The sequence below is a fragment of the Bidens hawaiensis genome, unplaced genomic scaffold (assembly GCF_021521415.1).
Source record: "Bidens hawaiensis isolate Kalapana, Puna unplaced genomic scaffold, B.hawaiensis_p1.1 tig00017819_1, whole genome shotgun sequence".
Lineage (NCBI taxonomy): Eukaryota > Viridiplantae > Streptophyta > Magnoliopsida > Asterales > Asteraceae > Bidens > Bidens hawaiensis.
The window spans coordinates 238,208-253,342 of NW_027492689.1; the positions used below are offsets into that span (position 1 = coordinate 238,208).

Here is a 15,135-nt window from a genome sequence, read left to right on the forward strand (position 1 = left end):
CGCTCAATTTGTGGTCTTCGTCTTCGAGGAAGGAAGGGTTCCAATTGGATCGTCATGTAAACCTTCTCTCTATAGTTGCTTTAAACATGCATGTTGTTGCGGGGACGTGGTGGGAACTCAATTGGTATTGACTCGATTCATTACTAGAACGTCAAATAAATATGTGACAATAGTTGAAAGTTTAATGACCAAAGTACAAAGGAGACGGTTTTTAAGATGTTTTTTATAAGTTTGATGGCCAAAGTTTAAAAGGCAAAAATAAGTTTGATGGTTTGTAACAAAAGTTAAAAGTTTGATGACCAAACAAAAGTTTAAAGGTTGATTTTTATAAGTTGTGGCCAACTTATGCAGCACTACAAATTCTTTGCATGTATGCCGCATTACAATAGATATATATATATATATATATATATATATCACATATCAAAATCATCGATTACAAGCATTTGTTGTGCATACATGTCAGATACAAAAGTCTTAATATGTATGTCAAGCGAATCCTAATATATGTGTATGTGTTATTTATTACTAAGAACAAGCCATAACCAAACAAGTCAAAGATCATGCATCAAAGAAATCAAAGGATTACCCGTCACGCACAACGATCAATCAATATATGATTGGATAGTATGTGAACTTGGGGTCATATGTTGTGGTCTTATGCCGTGTAATCAAATCAAAGGTGGTGTAAGTTGATACTAGGAATGTTGCTAATGTGTGTAACAAAGGCGTTACACTTTTCTAAATTTCCAAATAGTGCTTGAATATGATTAACCAGTTGCTTAGGAATATTATGTACTCAAGTTGATATTTTTGGTTTAAAATGCTAAAGTTAGTAGATAAATCTCTTCTTATTTGTAGTTTGAGTCACATGTTTATATAAGTTGATCATGTTGAAATGGTCGCTAATTTTCATGGTTTTAAGTTTTCGATGGGCACGAGGATATTTACGTGGTTGTTCCTAAGTTTTGTGTCTTGTTTGAAGACGTTAAAAAGGTTGTTAGTTTAAGTTTATTAGCTAAGATGTTCATTTGTAAGTAGGTAGGTAATAAACGAGATTATGATTTATACAAAATTAGCATTTATTATTATTGAATGATTTTGCATGGCCATATTTATGAAAAGTGGATAACTTAAAATGAAACACGTACAGGCACAACTAGTTTAACAACCCATAACTTTTAGCTTAGGCTTATCCGACACCACCGTGCCATCATTTCCGGCGAGTGCTCGATACTTGTCCTTTCTGGTAAAGGTGGTGCACTCATAAGAGAGTGTAGCTGCAATCACCCTCTGTATATAGTTAGCCACCTCATGGCTAGACTTACCGCTACTACACGTTAATTCAACCGGTAGCTTATTCAAGAATGTAACTTCATAAACCGGACTAGGGTTCATGAAGAAGTAAAAGGGGTCCATTCCTTTCCACCCTCTGGCTGTCGTCCCATGGAACATGCTCATCTTGTTAACCATCGCCACCGGCACAAGCTCGTCTGTCAACTCGGCAAACATGGCCGAAAACCGGAGGAGAAACGGCTCCCGACAAGTCGTACCTTCCGGACATATAGCCAAGTCACCTTGTTCTAAAAGCTTCTTGATCATGGAGGCGTCGGTGGCTCGGTCACGGGATAATCGGACGGTCTTTATGGGGGATATGATCTCGGAGAGGCGAGAGACGGAGTATGTGACTGCCGCGATGGGGCGGCCGAGGGCGGTGGAGAGGAAAATGGGGTCTAGGAGGGTACGGTGAGAGCAAACGAAGAGGACACCGGTTTGGCCCGAGGCTTTCTTGACCGGTTGTGGAGGGTTTCCTTTGACTTTGACACGAACGCCGAGGGCCCAGAAGGCGTAGTAGACTAGCGACATTGGAAGGAGGGCGCCAGCAGCGATGCGTAGGCAGGCGAGGATGAAACCAATGGGAATCCAAAAGATGATGAGGATAGCCATGAGGGGGGTGGGCTTTTGAACGAGTCTGCCATCATGGAAGACTACGGGTTTTGGTAATTTTTCGGTTGGTACCGGCTTCACTTCTGGGTTGTATGGCACAATGTAGCTCTCCTGTACAAAGTTTGTACATTAGTATAACTATTATTACTCTATAATTTTGAACTAAAGTAATTACGTTACGAAAAATAAAGTCACCTTGCATAGTTTCATAAACGGAAAGTCAGTGGAGCGATCACCAAGCCCAATCTGCGGTCGATCGTCTCCAAATTGTTTGACAAGCGCGTGAGCCTTTTGGTCATCCACAAGGACGCCCGGGTTGAGCACAAACCCAGTTGCTCTACCTTTGTAGGTTCCAATCTCGGTCCCTAGAACCATATCAGCACCCAAAAAGTCCTTCAAAAAACCCTCCACCATAATCCTCGGGTTAGCCGTGAGCACGCATCGCTTCCCGCAAGCCGAGAACACCCGCCATGACTCGGGATGGAGATCACTTGAGTAGAACTTGGGTAACACCGCTCGACCCACCGACTCAATATCCGAAACCTTCATTCCAGCATAGGTTGCGAATATAAGGACTTGAATCCCCGCAGACTCGGAAACAAAATAGTAAAGAAGTCCAGCCAATGGGGCTGATAGAAGCACCATGAGAAGCCTAAGAGCCCCACCGGCCTCGAAAGCGACCAATGAGAAGTATGGGAAAGAGCTGCGACCTCTCAAGAGGGTCCCGTCCATGTCCGCCACTACAGTATCTTTCTCTCGTCCGATCGAACTACATGTTTCCACTGCGGGAAACTCAGTCTTCATTTTTGTTTTGGTTGTCCCACAAAATAAATTTGAGTCATCATGCATGCATATAAATACATAAATAAAAATGACGATGCTTCATAGTTTGCGACGAAGAAGTTATCAAAGGACAATTTTGGTGGGTGATAACAATATATTATTATTTATATAATCTCAACTCTCAAGTGTTCTTGTTCTTGTAGTTAGCTAAGGTTACATGAATTTTAACGATTAAGTCCATAATATTTTATTAATTAAAAAAACCAAGTCATGACACTTTTTAGAATTAAGTTGCTAATTTCATATCACAATTGATCATGTATATATATAATCTTAATTGAAAAGAAGATGGTGCATGCTTTAAACTTACACTTATTTATGTAAAACAATAACTCTTTTACCTAATTACTTTAGTGACAACCAACACATCTTTTCTTTGTAAAAAACACTATCCGTGATTTTAAGAAGTATAACAATTACAAACTATTATTATATATGATGTAAAGAATATTCCTAATCTTGGATGGTTTGGTACAAGGCACGCATTAAAATTAAAATGCATGAATATGTTAAATGCTAGGGGTTATTGGGTTAAACACGAATACGTAATTAACATGTTTATTGTGTGTGTATCTTAGAATCTTAGATCTTATTTGCATGAGAGATTTTACTTTGTTCCTAATTAAAGTTAAATTGTATAACACCTATATTTCTTAAAGAGTCATTTGTAATTAATTTTAGCAGGTGGGCTTAAATTGGTTTGAGATGATTAATGAATAACGTTAATTAATGGATAGTATTTGATCATTACATCTTAATTTTGTTTCAATTGCTAATTAGTTACTAGTAAACTACTAGGATGATTAACAATAATAAAAAAAAACCCAAGAAGATGAGTGTTCATATGAGATGTCGTTAATATATTCTAATATAAATTAAATCAACATACATAAATCAAGGGGTTGTATCCATGACCCAATGGTCTAGTAATATAGTGTTCATTCTCACTAGATAAAAATAAATAACTTAAGGCGTTATATATATATATATATATATATATATATATATATATTCGGATATTCCTAGAAATATAAATATATCGTGGACATTTTTATTTAATTACTTGATAAGCATATCATGTGAATTAATGAAAGGTAAATAAGGTTGATGACGATGATAAATGATATCTAACTATACTAAGAAAATAATAAAGATGATGTGACAATCCCATATTTATTATAGGTATAATCTCTCTTCTCATTCATCATACCTATCCATGGGTAATGGAGCAAAACCATATTGATAAATGGGTTAAAATTTCCTTTCTAATTCTCTAATTTATCATCTCAATCATTATAACTATCCATTGGTCATGAGCCAAAATAACTTTGGTAAATGGGTTATAATTTCATTTTCAATTCTCTAATTTCTCATCTTATTTATCGTATATATCAATGGGTCATAAGACAAAACAGTTTTGAGAAATGGGTTATAATTTCTCTTTTAATTCTCTAATCTCTCATCTCATTTATCATAGTTATCCACGGGTAATTGGTCAATTTTTTTTTGCAAATGTTGTATATAAAAAATCAAATTTGTAAATTTGAGATTTTAAACTTCTTAGACCATCCGTAATGGAGCTTTGTGCGAGGCGTTTTGGGCCAAAACGCCGGGGGTACAACGCCCCCCTCGGCGTTTTGAATATATATTTTTTTCCGGTGTTTTCAACAAAACGCTTGAATGGCACATATTTCAAACCTATTTGTCCGTTAATTTTGCTGAACAACTGGTGGTATTGAAGAAGATCCAGATACGCAACGGTGGGTATTGAAGAAGATCCAGATCCGTCGTTGCACAGTAGATTACATGCCGGGATCCATCGCATAAGATCCAGATCCGCCGCCGTCATATGTGTCTTCTCCGGTGCACAAGATCCAGATCCGTCGCACAACATAATGAGGATGTGGGTTCGGAGGGCTGCTCATGTTTATGTTTAGAGTATGTGGGTTTTATTCACACCAAGTGTTTGGTTGGCCAATTTGTTTAGTGGAGAACAAAAATGAAGGTGAAGAAGAACAAAGATGAAGGTGAAGTAGATGAGTGTGAAGAAGATGGGTTTTTTTTTGCTTTATATGGAAAGTGTCCCCAAGTGTTTTTTTTCCTTTTTCTTTCTTGTTTTATATGGAAACTAGGTTAGGTACCCGTGTGATACACGGGTTGGATAAATTATATTATAAAAAAGTCAATTAATCTAAAGATGCACTTAAAACATCTAATAAATTACAATAAAGACAAATAGAATTACATGACAAAGCTCTCTAAAAATATCTTTATATACAACGTTCGTAGTCTTTTTTTAAACTTGGCCATATTCATCAAAAATGAGTACTTTGAGTCATCTTGTTTTACTAAACAGCGCAACATATAACTGGCCATGGGCGAAAACTGGTTGTCTAAGAAATAAACCAACCCTAGAAAGTGATTGGCTTTGGCTTTTATTGATTTTCATTGCAAAACAAACATTAATGTCTACAATAATAAGAGTTGCAACTTCAGATGTGGTTGGTAAGTTATATGTTCTTCCATCTTGTTGCATTTTTTCAATAAGACGGAGTTTTATGTTGAAATTTGGATTTCGTTTGTAACAGTCTCTAACCATTTTGTATGTTTTGACCAAAACATTTTGAGAGTCTAACATACTTTCCAATTCTGTTATTATTTCCAAATCAACCAAGTCTGAAGCTGACGTAGATCCCTTGGTTGTGTCACTACAAAAAATGTATTATTATTAGACTGATGTATATATAAACAATGATAAAACCAAATAACAATAATAATAATAATAATAATAATAATAATAATAATAATAATAACAACAACAATCTATAATGTATATGAAAAATTAAAATGCATACCCACATACTATCTTTCTATTTGATACTTCACTATCCATGTCATATATGTATAGTTGAGAGAATTTAGGTTAGGTTGAAGACTTCCAATACGATGATAATTTTGTCCACCAAGTCTAAAATGTATGGTGCTTTACCCGTATTAATAGAGTTATCAACTTTTTCACCCATTGAAGTGAAACTAAATATCGAATTGTAACGACGAATATTCTTTAAAAAGTATTTGCTTTTAGAGCCAACACCAGTAAACAAATTTTTATATTTTATATAATGAGCTTTTAATCGTGGAAGTTGAACCTTGCTGTAACCACAACATAACAAATAATTTGTTATCCCATTATCTGTTCTACCATGTACTCCTTCATTTTTCCATAATTTTGCGTAACAACTTCCACACGTCAAACTTTGATTACCATGGTCCAAGTAATCTGTTACACGATTTGAAATATATAATTATAACTTTGTTAAAAAAAATTTACTAAATTTTTGTTATTCTCAATATATTTACCTCTAGATATTCCTGCAAACGGGTCCCTAACAATATTGTAGAAACCCGTTATGGATCTAGCCGCTAATACGATACATCGATTATGTACAAGATCTAAACGTTAAATTATTACTTTATAGATAAATATGGATGAATACATTATGGTGGATGGAAATAACTTATGGAGAGCATAATTTAGATCTAGATCTCTCTCTAAAATATGTACACCTACAAATGAGCATGGATATGCATATTTATAGGCCAAAGCACCAGTTCGTTAACTTATGTCTAATTCGTTATATCTTCATAAACGAATTAGACTCTATTCGTTATGATTCCATAACGAATGATGATAACTTAACGAACCAGCCTCCATTCGTTATATTACATAACGAATGGGCTTGTAAACTTAACGAACTAGCCTAGATTACTAACGAATGGACGCATTCGCTATACAATCCATAGCGAATGGCCATTTTACAATAAATAAACAATCTAGACTATGTATACATTATTCGAATGCTACGGACAACAATTTCGTGCACTAACAGACACCCCCATTTCCGTAGCTATCGAATAATTTAATCTTGAATATTTTAACTGCAAATCATCAGGCACAAAACCGTGCACTAACATCCCCTATAAATAATGTTACTCGTATTAGATGAACCTGCTAAAATTAAAAAGTTAAAATTATAATAACGAAAACTTTTGCTAAAATTGGAATGTTGTATGTGGATGTGTTCTTCTATAACTCTACTTTTATATTCATAATAAAATTAAAAAAAAACATTTAATATCTAAATGCATACCAGCATCAGCATTTACATCTGATGAAATTATACTTTTGTTGACGCTAGAGATGGATGCACGTTGATGTTTAACAGGCGTATTTGAAAAGGAAGTTATTTTCTGCCGTAGGATATGCGGTTACTGTTTATATGTAAAAGTGTAGTATTTTGAAGCCTTAATGTAGACACATGCAGTTTAGATATTCTATAATCCTAAATTAGTTTCCGTGCTTTTCGTTTATCAACAACAATTTTATTAACAAGTGTAGACAAATATGAAGCAAAGGGAAAAATATGAATATTAACAGAATTATACTGAATTACAAAATAGAATGGTAAATGCGACATACCGTTCGAAATATCCAATAAACGAGTTCTTGATAGCTCAATTACAATAACATAAATTAATTCAAATCAAATAAATAGATAGTAATTAACGTATCTAATTTATGCAGGTAAGTATAATGTGTATATTTAATATAGATAGCGAATGTTTTAAATCTTAATTAAATTGTTATTTTAAATAATTTATGCAGGTAAGTATAATGTGTAAATTTAATATTGATGTGATGATTGATAAGTTTAATAATGTGTAAGAATGTTTTGCATATTCTTTTATTATTTACCTTGTGTATGTATATTATAATTAATCATTTATTTGTAGTTATTTTTTCATGTTTTGGTCAATTATGTAAGACCATATATATAGATTACGTTCATGTTTTTCGGGTATGAATTAAAAGTGTATGTTTCATCTAGTTTCTAATTTAGATTCTTTCTACTTACTCGTTTCCAATAACACCATAGTTCCGTGTTTTATTATGTTCCTCGCCTCGACCCGACCCGAATAACGACCGACCCGAAAAATTTTGTAAACCGAAAAAATTGGGACCCAATTGACAAAAAATCCTGGGTCCACCACTGTGTGTATATATATATATATATATATACTCCCACGCCAACGCCAACGCCAACGCCAACGCGAACGATAATAATATATCTATATCCATAGACAGTGACCGAATAATATTAATTATCCAAAACATCTCATCTCACTTTTGCTTGCTTGCAGAGGCAACAAACAATAGCATCGGTGATGGACTTGTTCCACAACGCAAAAGCCGTCCGTCTAAAGAACCACCACAACAAGTACCTCTACGCCGATGAAGACCAGGAGTCCGTCTCCCAAGACCGCAACGGCGCCTCCAAGAACAACCGCTGGACCGTCGAGTTCACCGACACCCTTTCCTCACAAACCATCATCCGTCTTAAATCATGCTACAACAAATACTTAACAGCTTCCAACCACCGTTTCCTCCTCGGGATGACTGGCCGCAAGGTTCTCCAGACCATGCCCACTCGTCTCGACTCCTCCGTCGAGTGGGAGCCCGTCCGGGAAGGGAATCAGGTCAAGCTCAAGACACGCTACGGCCAGTACTTGCGTGCCAATGGTGGCCTGCCGCCTTGGAGGAACTCTGTTACACATGACATCCCGCATCGGACCGCCACGCAGGAATGGATCCTCTGGGATGTCGATGTCGTCGATATTGTCGTCCACTCGCCTGCGCCCAGGCCACCACCTCAGTTGGTTCATCATTCGGATTCGTTTACGTCTACAGATGATTCTGCTTCGCCCACAACCAATTGGTCTCGCCAAGAGGAGGAGGTATGTGTTTTTTTACAAAGGAACATAAAACCAAACTAAACTGTCGGGTTTTGTTTCAGTTTCATGTACTGATAAATGGACTTTTTTGTGTTTGCAGTCTAGTAATAGTTCATCTCCGGCAACAACAGAATATATGAAGTTTTACGATTAAGTCCATATTTTTTTAATCAAAAGAACAAGTCATGACTCATGACACTATATATATTTAAGTTGCTTTCAATCTTTCATATATGCTGCCGAGTGGCTCATTAGTACAACAATAAATTCTTTCTTTATATCGGATATTTAGATGTTGAAGAAAACCAATCTTTAATATTAAAACAATGAATTTAAAAAAGTAAACCCACGTAATAGTATTGACACTTATATAGCTTATAACAATAAAAACGCATTTAACATGACTTGTATTCGGTTAGTGCGGTGCAGTTGCGAGTTAACGCGATTTCATTTGATTACGACATCGAAACTAAACCAAAAAAATAAATTCATCACCAAATTAACATATAAGTAGCAAAAGTTACGAAACCTAATGGATAATTTTAGCGGTTTACTCATTTGAATTTAATTAGATGATAAAAATTAAATAAGAATATAATAATGACATTTGATTAAAGAAATTTAATAATAATAATTATAATTTATTTAACGATCAATTAATCTTTTAAATAAGTTACTGACTAAATTTACTACTATCAGGTAGTCTTTTTTGATTCGAAAAAACCCGGTTCAGGCCAACAATTGAAAGTCACATAGTTGACGGTATTATCAGTGAAACAAAACACTGGAGGCGGGAGTCTAACCTGGGCTCACAAGTCTTTTCCTAATAATAAAAAAGAATTGGTTGTTTGATTGAAAGAAAAACCCCTAAAAGAAGAGAAGAGGCGTAGTTCGGCTGAAGCCCATCGGAGGTATATTTTACATACCAAAGGTAATCAATCATATTTGTTTATTCATTGATGTTACTTAATAGTTAGTTATATGATGGTTTCTTCTTCCAGTTCCAATTGCGTTGAATGCCCACCACCTGTTTGATAAAATGCCAATGCCAAACATGAATAGTATAGAATTAGAGTAAGCCTGCTAGCAATATAATTTTTGTTCCTCCTTCTAGATGCATGCGTGAGCCCATCATCTCTTTGATTTGATCAAAAAATAAAATAAATTGCCACTTTCGTATCAATACCAAACTAGAATCAAGTCTAGAAATATTATGCTATACACCCAAATATTGCTTATTTACGGTTTGATTGTCACTCTAACTAACAGGTGATGCATTAAGGAACATCCTTTTTACTACACTCTTTCTTTCTTTCTTTCTTTCTATATTATATGGAGGGAGAAAGAAAGAAAGTAGTCTTAACGCGGAATTTGCTAAGATATGAGTGACGATGCGCGCTGCTATTTTTCTCCCAACCTATTCTACTTTTCAAAGCTTATATTATCATCACCATCGTCTTCAGACTATTTCCATTTTGTCATTCGACTTCTCCAAACTGAGATTCTCCTCCGCTAGTGCCAGGCACTTTCCTGATTATTCCCCTAAAAAACCCACTATCAAAGATTCTGAACTCGTTAACAAAATCTGCACCGCTATTAAGCAACGCCGGGTTGAGCCCATACAACGCATCATGAAACCGTTCGAATCAAGGTTTAAACCTGACCACTTTATTTGGGTTCTGATGGACATCAAGAACGAGTACAAATTAGTTTTGAATTTTTTTGACTGGTTGGGCTTGCGTAGAGATGCATCACTTGAAGCCCATTGTATTATCATACAAATTTCTGTTGCTGCCAAGGATCCAAAACTGGCTCATGGACTTATGCATGACTATTGGAGTAAACCTAACGTAGACTCTGGTATACTATTTGCTCTTTTCATGGAGAAGCTGATATACACTTACAAGGATTGGGGTTCTAACCCCTATGTCTTTGATGTTTTCTTTCAAGTCCTTGTTGAAGTTGGATTACTTGATGGAGCCAAACACTTATTCCGTAAGATGTTAAACTATGGAGTGGTAATATCTGTTGATTCATGCAATTTATTTCTCTCAAAACTATCGGAGAGTATTGATGGGTGTAAGACAGTACCACACATCTTTACTGAATTCTCTAAAGAGGGTATTAATTGGAACACTATGTCGTATAATATAATGATTCACAGCCTTTGTCGAATGGGGAAAGTGAAAGAGGCTCATAACATACTCATCCAAATGGAGTTGCGAGGCTGCATGTCAGACGCTATTAGCTATAGCACTACTATAAGTGGCTACTGTCAGATCGGAGAGTATCATGCAGCTCTGAGACTTATTGAAGAGATGCAAAACAAAGGATTGAAGCCAAATATTTATACTCTTAACAGTGTGGTTTTCCTATTGTGTAAGATTGGAAAACTTGTGGATGCAGAGAAGGTTTTCAGGGAGATGATATTAACTCCTGATAAGGTAGTGTATACAACACTAATTGATGGCTTGTGCAAAGCAGGAAATGTCACTGCTGCATACAGACTGCTTGAGGAGATGCATAGCAAGAATGTTGTTCCTGATCTTGTAACTTATACTGCTCTGATATCTGGTTTTTGTCGAACGGGAAAGACATCGGAAGCGCATAAGCTGTTTGTTGAAATGTGTAGCAGAAAAATCGAACCAGATGAGGTAGCTTATACAACAATTATTGATGGTTACTGCAAGGACGGACGAATAAAAGAGGCATTTTCGCTTCATAACCAGATGGTTCAGATGGGCCTCACTCCAAATGTTGTCACTTATACTGCGCTGGTTGATGGGTTATGCAAACAAGGGGAGATAGATACAGCAAATGAACTTCTTAAGGAAATGTGTGCAAAGGGTCTTGAATTGAATATATGCACATATAATTCACTTGTTAATGGTCTTTGTAAACTTGGGAACATTGTACAAGCTGTGAAGTTAGTGGAAGATATGGAGGTGGCAGGCATTTATCCTGATACATTTACCTACACAACTTTAATGGACGCGTATTGCAAGGCAGGAGACATGGTTAAGGCTTATGAGCTTCTTCGCCAAATGCTGAATAAAGGGATTCGACCCTCAGTTGTCACATTTAATGTTTTAATGAATGGATTTTGTATGTTGGGGATGCTAGAAGATGGCAAGAGGCTTCTTAAATGGATGTTGGAAAAAGGTATTATGCCAAATGCCACCACATATAATTCACTTATGAAGCAGTATTGTGTTCGGAATGATATGCATGCAACGACTGAAATCTACAAGGGGATGTTAGGTGAAGGTCTTTCCCCAAATGCCAACACCTATGATATATTAATAAGAGGCCATTGCAAAGCAAGAAATATGAAAGAGGCATATTTTTTGCATAAAGAAATCACCGAGAAGGGGTATGATCTTTCAGTGAAGGCTTATAATGCTCTCATCAAGGGTTTTATTAGGAGGAAAAAACATTTGGAGGCTAAAAATGTGTTTGAAGAAATGAGGAAAAAAGGTTTAGCTGCAGATGGAGAATTATACAATTTTTTTATGGATATGAACTATCATGAAGGGAACCTTGATCTGACTCTTGAGCTGTGTGATGAAGCGATAGAGAAAAATATTGTGGATAAAACTGATACCTGAAATGTGGTTTTTACATTTCAGATAAATAGTTTCATGTTGCAAGGTTAGAAGTCAAGATTGTTGATTTTTCTAACACATGAATCCCGTTTATAAAGGTATATTAATTTGTATATTATAGTCTGTTTATGAACAAAAACAACTGTAATATTCTATGACAAACTGATCGTACTCTTATGAATTTCTAATAAATCTTTTGTTATTGGCACCTATTGTTTGAATCTAGGTTTCATGTGACAACCAAGACACATTTGAATTAATTGGTGATCTTAATTCAAGTGTTCTGTATCTACATTCGTTCATTCACAGGCCATCCGGACAGAAGTTGTCCTTTCTCATAGCTGGTAAGTGTTCGAGCTTACGTTGCAGTTTAGTAGACTGCTTTCATGTTTCTCATCTACGAAAGGCACCCACGTTTTTTTTTACTATGCAGCTGTGTATGTTTATATTGATGTTTTTAATTGCCAATAGGCTAAAAGTTTCTCTAGTGATTGATGCATATTAATATCATTTTTATGCATGACATAATAGTAAAGAGCATTATTTACATTGTTGTCCAATGTTCTACTTCTTTGTTCACAGTCACACCAACTCAATTTCAGTTGTAACTTACAAGATTCTGGTAGTTAAGTCAAAGATTTGTTTAAACAGTGGAACCAAAGGACATGTCACATGTATCGTTAACATGAGTAGAAGGAAATTGTTTCACAGTTGCTTGTTTGATATCTCAGTGTGTTACCTGACAACTAGGGGTACAAACGAGCCCGAGCTCGACTAGGCTCGAGCTCGGCTCGTTTAACTTACACCAAGCTAGAGCTCGAGCTCGGCTCGTTTCCATCTCTATTTCTAAAGCTCGGGTTCAGCTCGTGAGTAGTTTTTCAACCTCAAGCTTGGGTCGGCTCGTTTACTATTTATTAATTAATTTATATATATACGTTTCACTTAGAATTTTATATATAACATAATGTATATTGTTATAGTTATTTTCCAATAACATTATATATATTAATTAGTAATTGAAATACATACATACACACACACACACATATTAAAGAGATTATATAAATGACAGGTTCGTTTAGGCTCAAGAGCCTGCCAGGGCTCGATAAGTGAAGCTCGGGCTCGGGCTCGGGCTTGTTTATTAAACAAGCTTACTTTTAGGCTCGAGCTCCGGATCCTTTAAGCTCGGCTAGATCAAGCTTTTTCATGAGCTGATTTCGAGTAGCTCGCGAGCAACTCGGCTTGTTTGCATCCCTGCTGACAACTTTTCTAGAATAAATTTTTACACTAGCATTCTCTACCTTTTGCACTACATGTTGGTTATAATAAGTCAACTTTGTAGCTTCCATATTCCAAATTAATCTATACTTCTTTTTTGTGACTCCAAAATTTCTGTAGTTGAACGAAGTTGTAATCTTTTAATGTATCTATCATTTTTCTCGCTCAAGGTGAAACATATTTTATCAGTTTTAACATGGGGTGGGGTAGTTTTAAACTTTTAATAGTTTTCTCGTGAACTTGCAGATGGGAGAAGTAGCAATAGGTTGGACACCCTTCTGATACTATCAAGGTCAAACTCCAAAGTCCAGTGGTCCTTGGTGCAATACATGCTGTTAAACAAACATTAGCCTTAACTGGAAGCACGGAGCAGCAGATGGTTTCTGTTGCTGCTTTGGCCACCCCAACTGAGGGCATTACAATAAATCTGACGAATACCTGCATAGAGGAAGAAAGAAGGCCTTTGAGAATCACCAAGCAGGCGACAGCTTTTTATCATCCGAGTAAGGATTGGTTTCCACACTGATTCAGGTTTCTGGATACAGTTTTTGGATTATTTTATAAAAGTAAAAACTTTTAGTAGGGATTGCATCTACATCCACCCGAGCTAAACCAAAAGGACCCTCCCAACATTCTATACAGAAAAGGACCATGCTCCTAATTTTGGAAGTTCACAACCAACGTCTGTACCGGTGTTGGGTATCGAATTTAACTTGATCAGTTGATCTACACGAGAAGAGGGCTAACTTCATCAGTTATCCAGAAATGTACGTGTGTAGGACTCACGATAATAGCCCTTTTGGAGGAAGCGACCACAAAATGTCGTACAGAAATCACTTCTTGAGGTGTCTCCTCCATACAGTTTTACAGAAAACTAGTTTCAGATTTACAAAAACTTTTATTGTATCATACCAACACAACACCACAAAAGCTGATATATTGTAATTTGTATTGTTTCTTGTGCACAAAACCTGGAAAGTCATTCTTATCGCTTTCATTGATTTTGTCTCGCACACGCTTTCCATTCATCTTAAACGCATAATTTGAAATATCACACACCCGCACATATATATATACACACCTTAGATATATTGAAAACTAATGCTTTTACTTTAAACTTATGCATCACAAGAATCCATAAACTTTGTCTCCAAATTTAAACTGAAAACTGCACACTGAAATTAGAAATATCACAAAGAAAGAGCTACCATCCAGCACCAGTGGTCTAGTGGTAGAATAGTACCCTGCCACGGTACAGACCCGGGTTCGATTCCCGGCTGGTGCATTACATTTTTATTCCATTCTTTTATGCACTTTGGACTTTGAAACAGGATTTTGTCATGTTTTATAAATTTACAAGTATAAAGTCAAAAATTTATTATAACATGCTATTTTTTGTTAAAAGAAGTTAATGTAATAGTAACTTTTGACTTGATTCAAAGACAACATATATGATATATTTTCAAAGATCAACTTTAGGATGAAGCAAGTTTGTTTAGAAAACACTTTGTTTTGTTAATTATTCTAGTTTAAAATTTTTGATTAATATGATATTAGGATATGATTTTACAAGTAAAACAATAGGCCAAGGGGTATAAATCTTGGGTTGTTGATAAAAGCTCGGCTCGCAAGAAGTTTCTTTGTAAAGAGTCAAGCCCGAGTCAATGTT

The 15,135-nt window shown here is 35.8% G+C and overlaps 3 protein-coding genes and 1 non-coding gene across 5 annotated transcripts; 3 read left to right on the top strand and 1 right to left on the bottom strand.

Annotated features, from left to right (window-relative positions):
- Window positions 1-1,104: 1,104 nt before the first annotated feature.
- LOC143554715 (glycerol-3-phosphate acyltransferase RAM2-like) lies at window positions 1,105-2,836 on the bottom strand. Its single transcript, XM_077044412.1, has 2 exons — window positions 2,143-2,836; window positions 1,105-2,058 (listed from the first exon to the last, which is right to left on the bottom strand). Exons 1-2 carry the CDS (start codon window positions 2,794-2,796, stop codon window positions 1,165-1,167), a joined length of 1,548 nt encoding a protein of 515 aa, XP_076900527.1. The 5' UTR covers window positions 2,797-2,836; the 3' UTR covers window positions 1,105-1,164.
- Window positions 2,837-7,913: 5,077 nt separating this feature from the next.
- On the top strand, window positions 7,914-8,737 carry LOC143554718 (uncharacterized). Its single transcript, XM_077044416.1, has 2 exons — window positions 7,914-8,586; window positions 8,684-8,737. Exons 1-2 carry the CDS (start codon window positions 8,017-8,019, stop codon window positions 8,735-8,737), a joined length of 624 nt encoding a protein of 207 aa, XP_076900531.1. The 5' UTR covers window positions 7,914-8,016.
- Window positions 8,738-9,878: 1,141 nt separating this feature from the next.
- LOC143554729 (uncharacterized) lies at window positions 9,879-14,114 on the top strand. 2 transcript variants are annotated; one of them, XR_013139070.1, is made up of 3 exons: window positions 9,879-12,286; window positions 12,415-12,532; window positions 13,713-14,114. XR_013139070.1 is itself a non-coding variant. In XM_077044429.1 (2 exons), exon 1 carries the CDS (start codon window positions 9,975-9,977, stop codon window positions 12,189-12,191), a length of 2,217 nt encoding a protein of 738 aa, XP_076900544.1. In that variant the 5' UTR covers window positions 9,879-9,974; the 3' UTR covers window positions 12,192-12,234; window positions 12,415-12,966. The 2 variants fall into 2 exon arrangements, 1 of the variants encoding a protein (XP_076900544.1); XM_077044429.1 differs by lacking the exon at window positions 13,713-14,114 and having other exon boundaries at window positions 9,879-12,234; window positions 12,415-12,966.
- A 566-nt stretch (window positions 14,115-14,680) lies between these two features.
- TRNAG-GCC (transfer RNA glycine (anticodon GCC)) lies at window positions 14,681-14,751 on the top strand. The gene has a single exon. It is a non-coding gene; the product is annotated as a tRNA-Gly (tRNA).
- The last annotated feature ends 384 nt before the right edge of the window (window positions 14,752-15,135 follow it).

What these genes read in the sequence shown, in the direction of transcription:
- LOC143554715 (XM_077044412.1), bottom strand. Translation starts at nt 2,796, where the DNA reads ATGCATGATGACTCAAATTTATTTTGTGGGACAACCAAAACAAAAATG. An exon ending in CGTTTATGAAACTATGCAAG is followed by an intron (nt 2,059 to 2,142) that starts GTGACTTTATTT and finishes AACTTTGTACAG; the next exon opens with GAGAGCTACATTGTGCCATA.
- LOC143554718 (XM_077044416.1), top strand. Translation starts at nt 8,017, where the DNA reads ATGGACTTGTTCCACAACGCAAAAGCCGTCCGTCTAAAGAACCACCAC. An exon ending in GGTCTCGCCAAGAGGAGGAG is followed by an intron (nt 8,587 to 8,683) that starts GTATGTGTTTTT and finishes TTGTGTTTGCAG; the next exon opens with TCTAGTAATAGTTCATCTCC.
- LOC143554729 (XM_077044429.1), top strand. Translation starts at nt 9,975, where the DNA reads ATGCGCGCTGCTATTTTTCTCCCAACCTATTCTACTTTTCAAAGCTTA.